The sequence below is a fragment of the Podarcis gaigeae genome (genome assembly GCF_964106915.1).
Source record: "Podarcis gaigeae genome assembly, chromosome: 4".
In the NCBI taxonomy this organism is placed as follows: domain Eukaryota; kingdom Metazoa; phylum Chordata; class Lepidosauria; order Squamata; family Lacertidae; genus Podarcis; species Podarcis gaigeae.
In genome coordinates, this window is record NC_139677.1 from 82,305,134 (window position 1) to 82,320,313 (window position 15,180).

At 38.7% G+C, this 15,180-nt stretch overlaps 1 protein-coding gene and 1 long non-coding RNA gene across 5 annotated transcripts in view; both read right to left on the bottom strand.

The window, feature by feature from the left end:
• Positions 1-15,180, bottom strand: part of LOC310843884 — a 190,898-nt gene that overhangs the window by 93,550 nt on the left and 82,168 nt on the right. The window lies entirely within an intron of this gene.
• CDK8 (cyclin dependent kinase 8) overlaps positions 1-15,180 on the bottom strand; it is a gene marked incomplete at its 5' end in the record, with an annotated part of 41,987 nt that overhangs the window by 18,400 nt on the left and 8,407 nt on the right. For 3 of the 4 annotated variants that reach the window (XM_083736967.1, XM_083736966.1, XM_083736965.1), the window contains 3 exons: positions 4,527-4,667; positions 7,470-7,580; positions 8,168-8,243. In XM_083736967.1, the coding sequence (XP_083593093.1) occupies positions 4,527-4,667; positions 7,470-7,580; positions 8,168-8,191 (276 nt within the window). Of the gene's footprint in view, positions 1-4,526; positions 4,668-7,469; positions 7,581-8,167; positions 8,244-15,180 lie in introns of those variants that run through there. The other variant, XM_083736968.1, reaches the window with a different exon arrangement.

Sequence of the window (15,180 nt, forward strand, 5' to 3'; positions counted from 1 at the left end):
AACAGGTGTGGGATCACTTATCCCAACTTTACAAATTTGGAAAATTAGGGTGAGAAAAAATTTGACACCATAGTTTAAATTAATCCAGCACTTTAAGCAACGTAAGAACTTAGTTCACAGAAAGGAGGAGGAAGACCAACATGGCACACAGAAAGAGTAGCTATGAGGGAAATAAGCTTAATGATGGAGCAGCATGGAATAGGAACACCATAAAATAGTAAAGAGAAACTGGTGAGAACCAAGATAAAAGCTTAACTATAAAGAATGAAGATGTTAAAAGTCATTAAGTAAAATATATATGCTACAGATAGCACCAGGCTTTCCACCAACATACAGTGTTATCAACTAATTAGAAAACACAAGTAAGTAGAATTTCTGAAGCACAATAATTGGTTTTTTTCAGTTGAACATTTTAAAATATGCCTACGGAAAAAATAAAATAAAAAGGTACACGGTACAGAAATGCTGCACCTATACAAATACAAATACACTATGTTTTGTTTTGTAACCAGCTGCTTTAGCTTGGTGAGAGTCTAACTTCTTATACTTTGAAAGCAATCACAGAGGTTGAGTTGCCAGTTTACTTACACAACTTGAAGCAACAAGGAATATTAAAATCAGCATATAGTGCAACATGAAAGGCTGTCACTTTGATATGGGATTACAGATCACAGGAAATAGGTCACATGTATCTTCTAGACAATTACATTTCTAAGGACTAAAAAATGCTATGGAAAAATAATTCCCCCCAAGTTAAACCAATGCTTCATTTTTAATAAGTATAAATAAACCAAAGGACTAACCTTTGGTTAGTTATATGAAAAACATGGGGCTAAGCCTTGAGCCAAAAGCAGCTTGGATATATCTGATCTGTTAAATGAATTTTTGTAGACGTACATTTGAGGAAAATTAATTTTTTACTCTGAGTTTAACTAGAGCTTCTGCATTTACTACAAAACCCCAAATAGTCTAAATCTAATACGATTAAAGTATAATTTAATTTTCTAGTACTTGAAAAAGTCTGAATAGCTTAGACAAATACTGTCTGACTTTCCTAGTTAAAAAATTAAGATGTGATTTCTTGTATCAAAGCCTGAGTCCCTCAATGAGCTTTGATTTGTCTGTGATACTAATGGTCCTGGACCATTAAAATAAAAACAAATTTCTAATATTATGAGCACACCCTGGATTGTTTCAGTCAAAGACCAATTATGCACTGCCCATCACACTTTAGTGCAGTTACTTTCTTGTTTGATCACAACATATTTGCCATTCGATCCAAGCCAAACGATTGTTTGCCTTGCCCTTCAAAGCAGGATTGTTTCCAGCTCTGCAGGCTTACAGTTGTCCAGAAAAAGTAAAGCCTGCCTAAGTTTTTTATTGAACTGGGTGGAATTCAACTTTACTGTCTTTCAATGCAAACTGGATTAAATCCCACCCAAAGTGAGCATACAATCAAGGCATCCAGATCCTAATGATTTCAACAGAACACAGCTAATTAGAACGCTACTTAGGTGGCATGGCTGCTGAATCAGTTGAAACAACATATTCCCAGGAATGAAAACCTGTGGTATTTACATATGCTGTGGACCATCATTTCCTGTCAAGTAAATTAAGGAGTCATATTAGTGGCACATCCAATTATTTTACAGATTAGTTCCACCTACTCTGTTCAGGGCTTTTGCCATTTTAATCTTCACACTTAATACTTTCTCACTTCATTCCTTGTATTGGAAACCTGGTATGATTCAAACTATACACGGCAGATTTACTTCTGCTCATACTTCAGAGGTCAGGAACTTGTTAGTAGTCTAACCTTTCTTGTTTGGCTGTATATCACTAGAATATGGTTGGACTGTTAAACTTCTGGGTGACACTCTACCAAATTTTGCTCAGAGTGGACCTAACATCAGGTTCATTAATTTAAATGAGTAGAGTAATGGTTAGTTGAATACTACCCTCAATCTTCAGAATATTTTACTGGAGATGTGGAAGTTGAAGAAGCAAAGTTAGTTTGTACCTACATACCAACTATCTATTAACTTCTGATATAGTACAATATATATTGCAGTGCCTCTCTGCCTTTCCTACCCTGCTGGGAAGCACAGTTTCCACGTCATTTTTGATAAGCAGTCACAAAGCTCTCTGAATGAAGAAGCAGTCTCTGGCAGATTGTACACACAAAGACAGCCTGATTTCTAAGAACTGCCTAATGAATTGTAGCCAAAAATCTTATAGCTTGTGGAGAACATTATGTCTTGGAAAATCTAGTTCCAATACTTGGTGACTGCAGAGGTTAACACAGACAGAAAGGAAAAACTTTAGATGCAATTTATGAACACCAGCAGAAATGACTATAGCTAGACGGGTTCAACTACAATCTTAGGGTGGGTTCTGAAATCCAAGATTTGCTCCAAATGTGCAAAAATGTCACTGACTGCTAAGAGTCGTAAGTAAGTTTTTGCACCAATTTAAGCCTTGTTTATATGGGACGTGGGTCGCGCTGTGGGTTACCACAGAGGACTTGCCAATCAGAAGGTCGGCTGTTTGAATCCCCGCGACGGGGTGAGCTCCCGTTGCTCGGTCCCTGCTCCTGCCAACCTAGCAGTTCGAAAGCACGTCAAAGTGCAAGTAGATAAATGGGTACCGCTCTGGCGGGAAGGTAAACGGCGTTTCTGTGCGCTGCTCTGGTTCGCCAGAAGCGGCTTAGTCATGCTAGCCACATGACCCAGAAGCTGTACACCAGCTCCCTCGGCCAATAAAGTGAGATGAGCACCGCAACCCTAGAGTCGGTCACGACTGGACCTAAGGGTCAGGGGTCCCTTTACCTTTACCTAAGCCTTGTTTACTATTCAAAGTTTAGAGACTGCCAATCCATGCTTGGTGTGTTACTGTGCTCTATTCTAATTTTATAGTCTCATCTGATGATTATTTTGCAATAGGCAATGCAGCCCATTTCTTGTATCTAATTTCATCACATGGATGACATTGGTCATACAGAATGGCCAGGTATATATAAAATGAGCAAGAAGTTCCAAGCTCCAAATGCTGTTTTATGGATTTGGGACTCAGCAGCAGTTCTCTAAATCCCTTATTTCAATAACTTTTTCTTGCTCCTATGGTTGCTTTGCAGCACTTCTAAACTTCAAATGAGCAGAGGCCACCAGTACATTTCATAACAGCCCAATAGAGGTAACTGCTGGTCTACTAAAAAAACTGACCTACTAGGCTCTAATAAATTTACCCATCTCTTGAGACATCCACTTCTGTTTTCCGCATACTGGCAAATATTTACAATGGGAAACTTTGGTTTCTGATTAATAATTCCATGCATGATATTAACTTCTATAGAAACAATTATTCACTTTTGGTACTGTTTGAGCATTGGCTGTGCACATACAAATAAATGCAGCCTTGAATTTGAAACAAATAAGAAATCCTTCCTCACAAGCTGATAGGGCGTTGAACACAGAGAGGTTAATCCAGTCAACAGTAGGCTCAGGAATAAGGCTCAGTAATGAAACAAGCTCTTATGTTCTCCAGGGATTCACACACAGGCACCATGGCCACAATGGGCTGGAGCAAACATACACCATCCAACTGTTTACTCCAACACCCAAGTTTGCTAGAATATTTTAGTCCACCAAGGATTAATATTATGTAGGGATAACACTGTAACCTGTTTATACTGGCACTGCCTGAAACATGTATTAGGCAAAGGAATGAAATAATGCGGTAACAATGAAGTACCTTTCTATCCAATGAAAGGGCCTGGCGTCCAGAAAAACAAAGAAATCCCCCCACCCCAAAATATGATCTTATTAGGTTTCCACAAGGTACCTTGATGCTCATTAGCTTAGGAAAATATACAAAATTGTGGGGTAGGGTCTTCTGTGGCAATTAGGCAAAACAGTACCACCATGTTCAGAGGCACTCAATTTCAGACTGCCAGATGCTAAGGGCAAACATCATAGATGGCTATCTCTACCATTCTGATTGTGAATCTTTAAGAGCTATCTGGCTAGCAATTACCATATATAGAAACAGTGATAAACTATATCAGGAACGGGAAGCTATCATCCTTTATCTTTGACCATGTTGGCTAGGGATGATAAGAGTTTGAGTTTAATAACATCTGGAGGGTCACAGGTGCTCCATGCCTGAACTAGACAGCTCTCTAGTCTGACCCACTAAGGCAATTCTTAGATTCTTAAAAAGCTTGCACAGAAAATTAGACTTGTTAAATATTTCCCCCCAAAAAATTGAGAGTTGCAAATATGCAGTCATCCTTAATTTTGCTCTTAATGTGCTCTTTTTGCTAAAGAGGCAATGTAAAAGCACCTATGGGAAGAGGCCATTTTCTTTTCCAGGTAACAGAAATACACATTATTCATTAGACATTTATAGTGCCAAATTACAAATTAAAACAAATCATTAGTGCCTCGGTACCTGATATCCTCTATGAAACACCACCACTACATATAAGCCTTATACCCATTTCTAATCCCCACTGTAGATCTACTTACCAAATCCCTGTGTAACACCCAGTTAGCATGTAGGTAATGAATACCATCTAGGATTTGATATAATAGAGATTTCACCATTCCCCGAGGTAACTGAACTGGCTTCTTGTTTGCTTTAGAAGCTCTGTGAAACTTTATTATGTGCTGAAAAATAGAAAACAAGCATAGTTAATAATGACTGGTACAAATATTTTGATGCAATGCTTCAGCAAATAAAATCCTCCTGGGTTCATTAACCAGTATGGCATTTCTTGGGATTTGAACAAAATCATGTATAATTCTCCACAGAATTAACCATCCCCCGTTTAGTTGAGCAATGTGTTCATGTTTAGTGCTTTAGCTTCCTATTACTATTATCTTCTCATCTTAATTTTATCTATCTTGTATACCATATTGTGTTAGTATTATACTCTCCTCACACTCACAAACCCCTTTTGCCATCTTTTGATTATAGGGTGTTTTATTATTTTTAATAAGATTTGAATGCTTTTTCATAATGCAATAAGAAAAGAAACTAAACAAAAACAAAGAGACCATATCTTGAAGACTTCATTCTAAAATTGTATTTCTCTATTCACACTATAAAGATGTGACCACTGTAAAACCATCTTTTGATTATAGGGTGTTTTATTATTTTTAATAAGATTTGAATGCTTTTTCATAATGCAATAAGAAACTAAACAAAAACAAAGAGACCATATCTTGAAGACTTCATTCTAAAATTGTATTTCTCTATTCACACTATAAAGATGTGACCACTGTATAACCATGTTAAGGAATGAAAAACTATTCATACGGTAAAGGTCAAATATATGCCTGAAACATGATTTGTTCAGGAGCTTCACAAGCAGACCTGCACACATTTATAATGCTATGAATCTATGCATTTCCACCTCATCAACTGTACAGCCATTTTTTACTCATAAACAAAAGCTTCCAGCAAAAGTTAAGTCTAAACGAAAAACACTTTTAAACATTTTTTTAGTCCATCTCTTTATAATTTCATCCATCTTGACAATCTGACCCAAGCTTACTGATAGCAATAACAATAATAAAGTCTTTAAAGTTCATTCATCAGGGATCAGAGTTCCTTTAACTTCTTTGGATACTGCATACATATTGTTTAAGGGTCCAACATTTCTCATCTGATCCTTGAAACCAAGTCTCAAGTTAAAATCTAAGAATTATATTTTATAAGACCGACTACTGTAAAAATAGAGAAAGAGAAGTAAGACTTTATAAAGAACCACTATGAAAGCTATTAACATTTTTCTCGGGGCCTTTGTGAGGAAGAGCACACACCAAGCATGCAGGAGATAAAAAATAAGTGTTCTTCTCATGTTTGCATCCATACATTATGCTGGAATTGCCAAGTACCATGCAAATATGAACAGACAGGTGTCTAAATTGTGGGATATACAACCAACATGCTTAAATCTAATTAATGCATGAAGGCCTGCCAGGCTTAGCTAGGTCATACTCCCTCAAACTTGGCAGAAAGGGCTACCAAACTCTGTTCTCTTTTTCCTTTCCACCATGTGAACCCAACCATTAAGGATGTTTAAGCTGGATGCTCCAAGCTTAGACCGTGTAGCTTTAGCAAGCCATCTTTGTGTATCAATAAAAATAATTTAGAAACCCATACTATTTTGGAAACTAAGCTGTGCTGCCTGTTTTTTATTGCTGCTGCATGGAAAAGAACATGAATCTGACCTTTAAGGAGTTTATAAGTAAACTGTTTTTAACTTACTAAATGTGTGGTTTATTTCTATGCTAAGGGAAGTGGAGAACTTTGGAAGAAACTTAAAAGGGGTTATTTTAAAGGTCTAACAGCCTATATTTCCACAGTTTACTTTGCTGCATGTTTTGTGATTTTAAACATCTGCTGGGGCTCTCTCACCAAAGATTACCATATTTTTCCATGTATAAGACGCCCCCATGTTTAAGACCAGGGGTCAGCAAACTTTTTCAGCAGAGGGCTGGCCCACTGTCCCTCAGACCTCATTGGAGTTGGACTATATTTTGGAGGGGGGGAAATGAACGAATTCCTATGCCTCACAAATAACCCAGAGATGCATTTTAAATAAAAGGACACATTCTACCCATGTAAAAACACCAGGCAGGCTGCACAAATAAAGCAGAGATACATTTGTACACGGAAAAATCCAGGGAATTCTCCTTTTATTCTTTAACAAATCTCTACTAAAAACCCAACATAAATGAGGCTCCACAAAATAAGGTCCAGCAACTGGGTCAATTAAGCCCTTTGAAGGATGGTATTAGAGCTGCTTAGGACTTGCTTAAGAACCACTTTCAGAGACTAGAAGGCAGAGTATTAGGCCAACCACATACATTCCCTTCTCCAAATCATCCCTCTGGCCAAACTAGTTGCTGACCCAGGCTCAAAGAACAACATCATGTAATTTTTGTGCTCATCAATACTTGGTACCAACTTCTTTTCTTTTAGGCACAAGCAAAAACTTCACCAGGCATTGAAAAGTATTTCTTGGGTCCTATTATTTTTTAAAAAGCAACAACAATGCCAACGGATAATTGCGCTGTTATATGCTGATTGTTTTGTTTGCATTTATTGATGTTTATTTAGAACATTTTAAGGCAGTGTGATTCTTCATGTTCATAGTCCGTGACATTTAACTGATGCAGAATGCTTAAATATACAGTGGAAAAGAGGAGAGCTTCCCACACCGAAAACTGCCATGTTTGAAGCAATGTGTGACGTTGCCTCAAATCAAGGACAAATGTGTATTTCAAAGAATGAAAATGAAAGGAACACTGCGTACTATGGAGCGGTTTACACATCACTTGGGTCTTTTTCTTTCCTTGTAGCATGCTTCAGAGATGAGCAATCTGCTGCAGAACCAATTTATTGGTTTCCAAACAATAGTAACCATAGCCCATTACCTGCTAACAAACAGACTTCCTTACCCAAAGGTCATGTTCCGCATAGTCAAAGAGAAGCCACACTTTTCTATCAGCATGAGACAGAAACACTTTTTGCAGAGAAATTACATTTGGATGTTTCAGCTCCCGAAGCAGCTGTAAAACAAATGCTATCCATTAGGAAGGTGTTCACACCCAAGCCAGAAAATAGAATCAACAATTCTTTTTATAATTTTAAGTTCTTTAAATAAGCTGGTTTTTCAGAATTAATCTTTGATGCTCTTAATCCACAACAAAGAATGAATGAACAAAAGGGGGGGGGGAGAATATGGGCTTCATTTTAATTAAGGAGGTATAAAGAGTTTGTCTATAAAGACAAAACCAGACTACAACTAGGTCAAATGTACCTCCCTCAGGATGCAATGATGCTACCGAAATTATGCTTATACGAATCATGGCATTATGCACTAATCAACTGCATTTTCCATATAACATCACACAAAGCTCTTGTATAACAAATCAGACAATTGTACACACTCACTGGCAGAAACTCTCCAGGGTTTCAGACAGGGGTCTTTCCCAATTGTACCTGGAGATGCAGCGAATTGAATTGTATTTTAATATAAAGCTTTTAGATGCAATATATACTGTATCGTCCATATATGAAAATGTGTTGCATGTGGCCATAACTGAAATTATATTCACTAATGAAAAAGGCTTTATTTACCGTTAAAATTACTTACTGCTATTTCTCTGCATGCAGACATAGAAATTCCAGTACCTTCTATTTGCTTTAGAGCGTAATCTTTATCATCTTTCCTGTGAAAGAGAGAACAATCTTCAAAAAGTGCACTGTAAACTCAAAAGTAGCCTTATGAGCACTATTTAGAATCAAACACACAATTAAGTGTTTGGAATGGGAACAGAAACCAAGCAAGTATAAGAAAAAAATATTTAGAGTTGAATTTTAAACTGAATACATGAGAGTCCAATCTGACCACAAAACGTCCCACCCCAGAAAGAAATATTTGTCCTGAAAACACTTATGCTGAATCATTCATAATTTTCTAACAAAAAAAAAACACCACATAGACATAACTTTTGTGGTCGTCTCTGCTTTTATTAGCAATGCAGTCTCTCATTTTCTAAGTGCTTTGATTTCATAGTTCTCTGGAGTAGCATTTAAATTGGGTTTCATAACAGAACACTTACCACACAGGTCATTCCAGGAATTCAGCTTTTGCAGTGTTAAGATATTTAACAGCTTTCACAAAGTCAAAGTTTGATAAGGGAACTAACCCAGGTAAGAATGGGATAAATTTGTCTAACTGGGGTCCAGGGAACAGACACTGCTGCATTGCTGAGACAGGGTCGGTGTGGAATCAAATGATGAATTTATTCCCAGTCACTCAGATATAAACACATACTTGCCTCAGAAGAAAACAAACTGGTTCTGCAAAATTTAGTTGCATCTTTGCTCACATTTTATTTTTACTTATCCAATTTTACACATTTAATCCTTTTTCTAAGGTCGGCCCAAATTCTCTCCCACGAATTCCTCCCTTCTTGTGTTAAACCAAAGATCATAATATTTCAATTCAAAATCTCAGATTCTTACTACTCTACTCTCCCCTCCCCCCCCTGGCCCGGTTTCTGTCCCTTCCCAAACCAATGTCCTCAAAAGAGAGAAAAAAAAAAAAACAGTTTAGCCCGGATTTCTCACATCAGAGGCCCTTAAGCCCCAGTTAGTCTCTCTCCACCAGTTTTGTTGATATTCCTTTTTGTTGGCCCTCTCTTCTCGAGGAAGTTCTGTCACAAGCCCCTCATATTTTCCTCCTTCCAAATCAGTCAGAAACAGTTTCTGCCCAGGATCCACCAATCTCCCATGCTCCAGCCTGAAGAAGAAGTCCCCAATATACTTATTTGTTCTTTTATAGTCCAATATTCCAGTTATTCCAGGGGTTTCTTCTTTTGACTTTCTCTCCTTTTGCAGATTTGTAATCCACTGGTCATCTTCTTTGTTTCCTTTGTTCCCAAAGGTTACAGGCTCTGGATTGATATTCTCCACCTGGACTTCCTCTTCTCCTTCTTCTTCTTTTTCCCCCAGTTCCAAAGTTATCTCTTCTTCTGCAGCTGCAGAGTTTTTTTCCATTCGCTTAATGCCATCCACAGAGTTGTTTAATTTAAGATTGAAGGTCACCAGCTGTTTACTCATGGCCATACTCTGCTCTTGTAGAATTCCCACAAAAGAAAACATTTTCTCTATCTCTGCCAGTAATTTTCCTTCAGCAGCCATTGCAATGTCTTTAGTTTCCTCCAGGGGGATTACCATCATAATTCTTTTCCAACAGTCTGTTACTTTGTTATTCAGAATTACTTTGTTTCCAGTCAATTCAGTTTTATTGTAGCACTTTTAATCCAAAAAGATATTTGTAACACAGTTCCAGGCCTTGGCCAGCCGTTTGACAGCTCTTTTGACAGCTGTCAAACTCTTTATTCTTTCCTCGGGCTCACACGCAGGGCACTCCCGGGTTCCCAAAAAAAAGGGGGGGGTTAACCAGAAAAGAAAAACTTCTGAAATTTCTCTCTCCTCCTCTCCAGCACAGTGACTTCTTAGTCCAATTCGTAAAAGTTATCTGTTTAAACACCAAAGTCTTTCCGCCTTAATGCTCCTCTCCTTGCTTTAAAACTTTTGGTGGGGGGGGGAGTGTGGACTTCCTTTTTAACACGTCCCCCGATCGTACTCGAATTCAAGGATAAAAACTTTAGTGCCGAAATTTCATTTTACTCACGGGTTGCTTGTTTCAGTCCAAATTTCAGGAAGAAAGACAGCGCTCTTCGGTCATGGCTCGCGGCTTCGCTCCGCCGAGGTAGCGATGAACTCTCAGCACCGCGCCGCTCTCCAGTCCACTCCGTAGCCTTTAAAAAGGCTCTTCGCGGGTCGGGGAGGGCGCTTAAGGTGCCCACCGAGTTACCAGGTCCGCAGGCTTCCGCGCCTGCGGTTTTTAAGGGTCCCCGTGTCGCCGGCACGGCAAGACCCGTCCTCGACGGAGCCGATTCCCTCCGGAGCTCGGAGGGAATCCGCCATTACCCGTTCGCGCTATCCCGGAAGTCCCATTTTTCCGCTATCCCGGAAGTCACATTTTATGGCATATGCTTAAACTTCGCCCCAATATGGCCTAGATCCAGAAATCTAATATGTGTGACTCACAAGTCACTTTGTTGGGGACAGGAAGTTATTTGCTCATTTTCTCTTCTTCTTTTAGCCCCCAAAGGCTGGGGGACCCTTTAGGACAGTGTGGAAGGTGACACGGGGTGCTACAGGTAAAATCAGAAACACTATCTCCAGAAACAGCCCCCACTGGATCAGAAATACCTGCACAAACAGAAGGACACCTTACACTTGCAGAAAAGCAAGTCTGGATCTGACCCAATGTGTAAACACTGCATTTCAGCAGGTTTCCAAGGAAGCTAAAGTTAAAAATATTCAAGTTGCATTTGTTCCTATGGGAGGCAGTTAAGCATATGCTATCCAATGAAGTATTTATAAGGATATTTTACGGGGAGCTACAAAATGCTTGTTTAACATGACAGCAGAGAACATAGGTAATTCTGAATACAGAAGCCAAGTGAAGAATAATGGGCAGCAACATATGAACATTTCCTTCACGCTTTATTTTGAACTTGATGTTTTTGTAGCACTTGGACATGATTTTCAAGAAGCAGTGAAGTACTGGGAGGACAAATATAAGTAATGGTCAATAGGAGTATATGGTTACGTGTCTGGCATGAGGAGAAAACATGCTAAATTTTAAGGCGCACTGTCGCCTTTTGTAGAGACTCTGAGTAGACTAAGCAAAGTAGGTGCTTCTACACTGTTGACTAAGTAACAGCTTGCATTCATAGTCATTTTTAAACTTTAGCTGGCAAAAGTATTATTATTCATTAATGTGTATGCTGCCCTTCATCTGCAGATCTCAGGGTGGTTCACAATAGTAGGAGGCTGCGCAAACAGTTTGTTGGGTTATTGGGATCACTTCCAACCCCAAAGGCTGTTAACTCATTCTTCTTCCCCTATCACAGAATCCACAATTCCCAGGATTCCAAACTGGTTGCTAGATTGCAGGCTTCATATCAAATTTCACACAAAGAACTTTAGAAGACTAGCAGCTCAAAATCTGGACAACTATAAGGAAATAATACTTAATGCCACTGGAAGACATTCAGGTTTTTAATTCTGTTGGAACATTAAACCTGGTATGGTCAACCTTAATTCCTGGAACCAAGACAGCTACAAATGAATTAAAAGCAGCTCAGGGTGTTGTATGTGGTTTCCCCATCTTAGCCTCACAGCAGCCCTGTAACTGAGCTCAAGAGACAGAGCAGCAGTTAGAAGCATAGTAAACTTTATGACTCCCACACGGTAACCACTACATCATAATGGCTCTTGCCTTTGGCAGGATATTACCAATATGTTCTAATACACTGTTAATTAGAAAGTTGCATCAGCCTTGATTAAGGAAACATGCACTTTGCAATCTAACACTTAAAACCATTATCTATCTCACGAAGAGGCAATAATCCAAGATGATACTGCATCACAGCACTAAATAAAGATGTTTTCCCAGGATGTGGTCACATAGCTTGTTACCTTTCCCACCTGCCTTCATACTAACTTTCTGGTATAAATGTAACTTCCTCCACATTGCCTGTTACACAAAGCAAGCACCTGTGGTTTTAAAGCTGCCTTATTGAGAAATGAGATCAGAAATAGGGCAGTTTCTCAGTGCATTTTTCTGACAGAACAGAAAAGCCACAGAAGTGTCACATTAAGCTTCTTTACTCAGTTTGCCAAAAGGCACTACAGTACCTGAAATCACACCTGAAATTTCCGATTTTGAACAAAGAAAAAAACAGGTCCCAGAGCACAGCCTGAAAGCACAGGAGAACTCTAGTGTTGCTGAAGTTAAGGAGGTGTCTGTATGATCAGTGCCTCAAGAGATTGATGCCTCATGTATGCCACCTTGGGTTCCAGGTTGCAAGAAATGAGAGATATAAATGTATATTTATTAATATTAATAATTATAATTTCCTGGGTGGGATTCTGAATTTTAAATTTAATTTTAAAGAGCGTATGATGGGGTATGATGGGAAAAGCATATACAACACCCTGAGCTTCTTGGAAGAAGTGAAAGATTTAAATGTACAAGATCAATAAAACCCCTGGTGTTTATTTTCTGGTCTTTGCTTAATTAATCTAGGTCGGTTGTAGCTGCTGTTAAATATTATATGCTAGGACTTGTGATTCTTCATTCTTCCCCCAAATGGATGGTGAGAAACATAATATTGGCCTTCTAAAACTGCCCTCTTTCTTTTAATTTGCTTGTAGATGTCTTGGTTCCTATGTTCACTAGACGTCCATGAGCTCTAGCACAATGAGCCAAACTTTTCTTTGACTACTTTTTCCAAAACATGCAGAATTTAATAAAGTTATATCATGTCACCTCTTACTCGCCTTTACTCCAGACTAAAATTGTACATAGTTCTGATCATCTCACCTCAAAAAGGATATTGTAGAGTTGGGAAAGGTTTCTTCTATGAAGAAAGGTTGTAGCATCTAGCCATCCATTACAACCACAGGGGTTCCTTCCTAGTCAGTCATCACCAGTTCAGACCACATAAGTGTATGTGTGGAATAAAGCTTTTGCCACAATATGTATTATTTTATACTTGTTTACATTGAATTGCATTTGCCATTTTACTGCCGATTCACTCAGTTTTGAGAGAACCTGCTGAAGCTTTTCACAACGGCTTTTTGCTTAAACCACTTTGAACAATTGGGTATCATTGGCAAATTTTGCTATGTTACTGTTCACACCAAGGCTAAATCATTTATGAACAAGTTAAAAAACAAAGGTCCCAATACTAAAAACTAGGGAACTCTACATTCTACATCCCGTCCATTTACAGTGGTACCTCGGGTTAAGGACTTAATTCGTTCAGGAGGTCCGTTCTTAACCTAAAACTGTTCTGAACCTGAAGAACCACTTTAGCTAATGGGGCCTCCCGCTGCCACCGGAGCACGATTTCTGTTCTCATCCTGAAGCAAAGTTCTTAACCCGAGGTACTATTTCTGGGTTAATGGAGTCTGTAACCTGAAGTGTTATGTAACCCAAGGTACCACTGTATTTCTACTCTTTGTTTCCTGTTTCTTACCTAGTTCCAAATCAGTTAAGTGGACATCCTCTTACTCCTTACTCCATGACTTACAGTACTTAGGAGTCTTTGAGAAGGAAACAAAAGTCTGCCTAAAAGTCATGTGGGAGCAGGAACAGGGGAGAGAAACACACAAACCTAACACTTATTTCTGGCTCTTTGACACTTGCCTACACAGCACTAAACCAAGGGTGGGGAACTGGATTCAGCCGGTGGGCCAGAGCCACAGCACCACTACTTGTCACTTTGTCAGGTAGGAAGGGCAGCCCACCAGTTGTCAGTAACATTACATCGTATGATGTCAGATGATTCAATTTCAAAAGGAAAAATCAAGAACTCCAGAACAAAGTTGTCAAATTCAAATACAACCACTTCCACAAGCATCAGAAGAGAAATAACTAAGGACACAATTTAGACTCAATTATTTATCTCAATAATTTCTTTTCAATTTAGCCCCCATGACCTTACCCGCCATGTGCCCAACATCATATGACATCAGGTGATAAGTCAGATGGGTGTGGTTTGGCCAAACTATGCTGTGGACCAAATGGGGAAGTCTGTTTGGCCTCATTAGGCTTGTGGGGTAGAGATTCTCAACTGTTGCACTAAAACATGACTGAGTGATTGTTAGCAATACTTGATTTTTTGCAACTAAACTGACATCTTCACTGTGATAGAGGTTACTGGCTAATGCTCCAATAAGCAATTTATTTAACATAGAAGCATGCAATGAAACTCTCAAGAACTAGAGAGTGCAACTAATCTGCATGGCATTTTGATCAAGGTAGGTGCTAACTCATAACTGCACTTAAAGTTTAATGTTCTTATTTTTCATAATCTATTGTCTTGAACACTGCACTTCAAACTGTATCTATTAGTTTCATGTAAATATTAAAAAGCACACAGTGGAAAAGACAACATGAAATCCTGTATGCATTTCTCAGCACCACTTTCTGGAATTGCCCTGCAAGAGAAAATCAGAACCTGAAAGCCATACAAGTTTAGAGAGGAAAGTTCATGTTTAAGTTAACAGATGACCTCATTTATGTAAATATTAAACAAAAGGGGAGGATATTATTGAGAAAGACTTGCACCTGCCCTTGAAAAAAATCTTGATATTTATTAACTGCTACATAATTGTCACATTTGCAACAATTCTGAGTTCCCAGAAATACATTTTTCCTCTTTTTTCAACTCCCAGCTCTCATCTCTTTTACTGCTTAGACACAGCTGCTAGTTACTGGATATAGCAGTTCATGTGCATAAGACAAAGACTGTCTTTGTTTAGAGAACACAAATATTCATAGTTTGAGAACTATGCAAACTGTTGATCTTTCCGTTTTCAAGAGAGAATAGGTACTGTCCAAGTATGCCATACCCTGCAGACCCACTGAAATCAATGGACTTAAACTACTTAAGTTCACTGATTTCAGTGGGTCTGCTCTGTTTATGGCTAAAGCCGGATAACACCCAAAACAGGGATAGCACCAGGCTTCAGATGGCCAATGCCTCCATCCTTCTTTCTGCAGCATACTCTTTC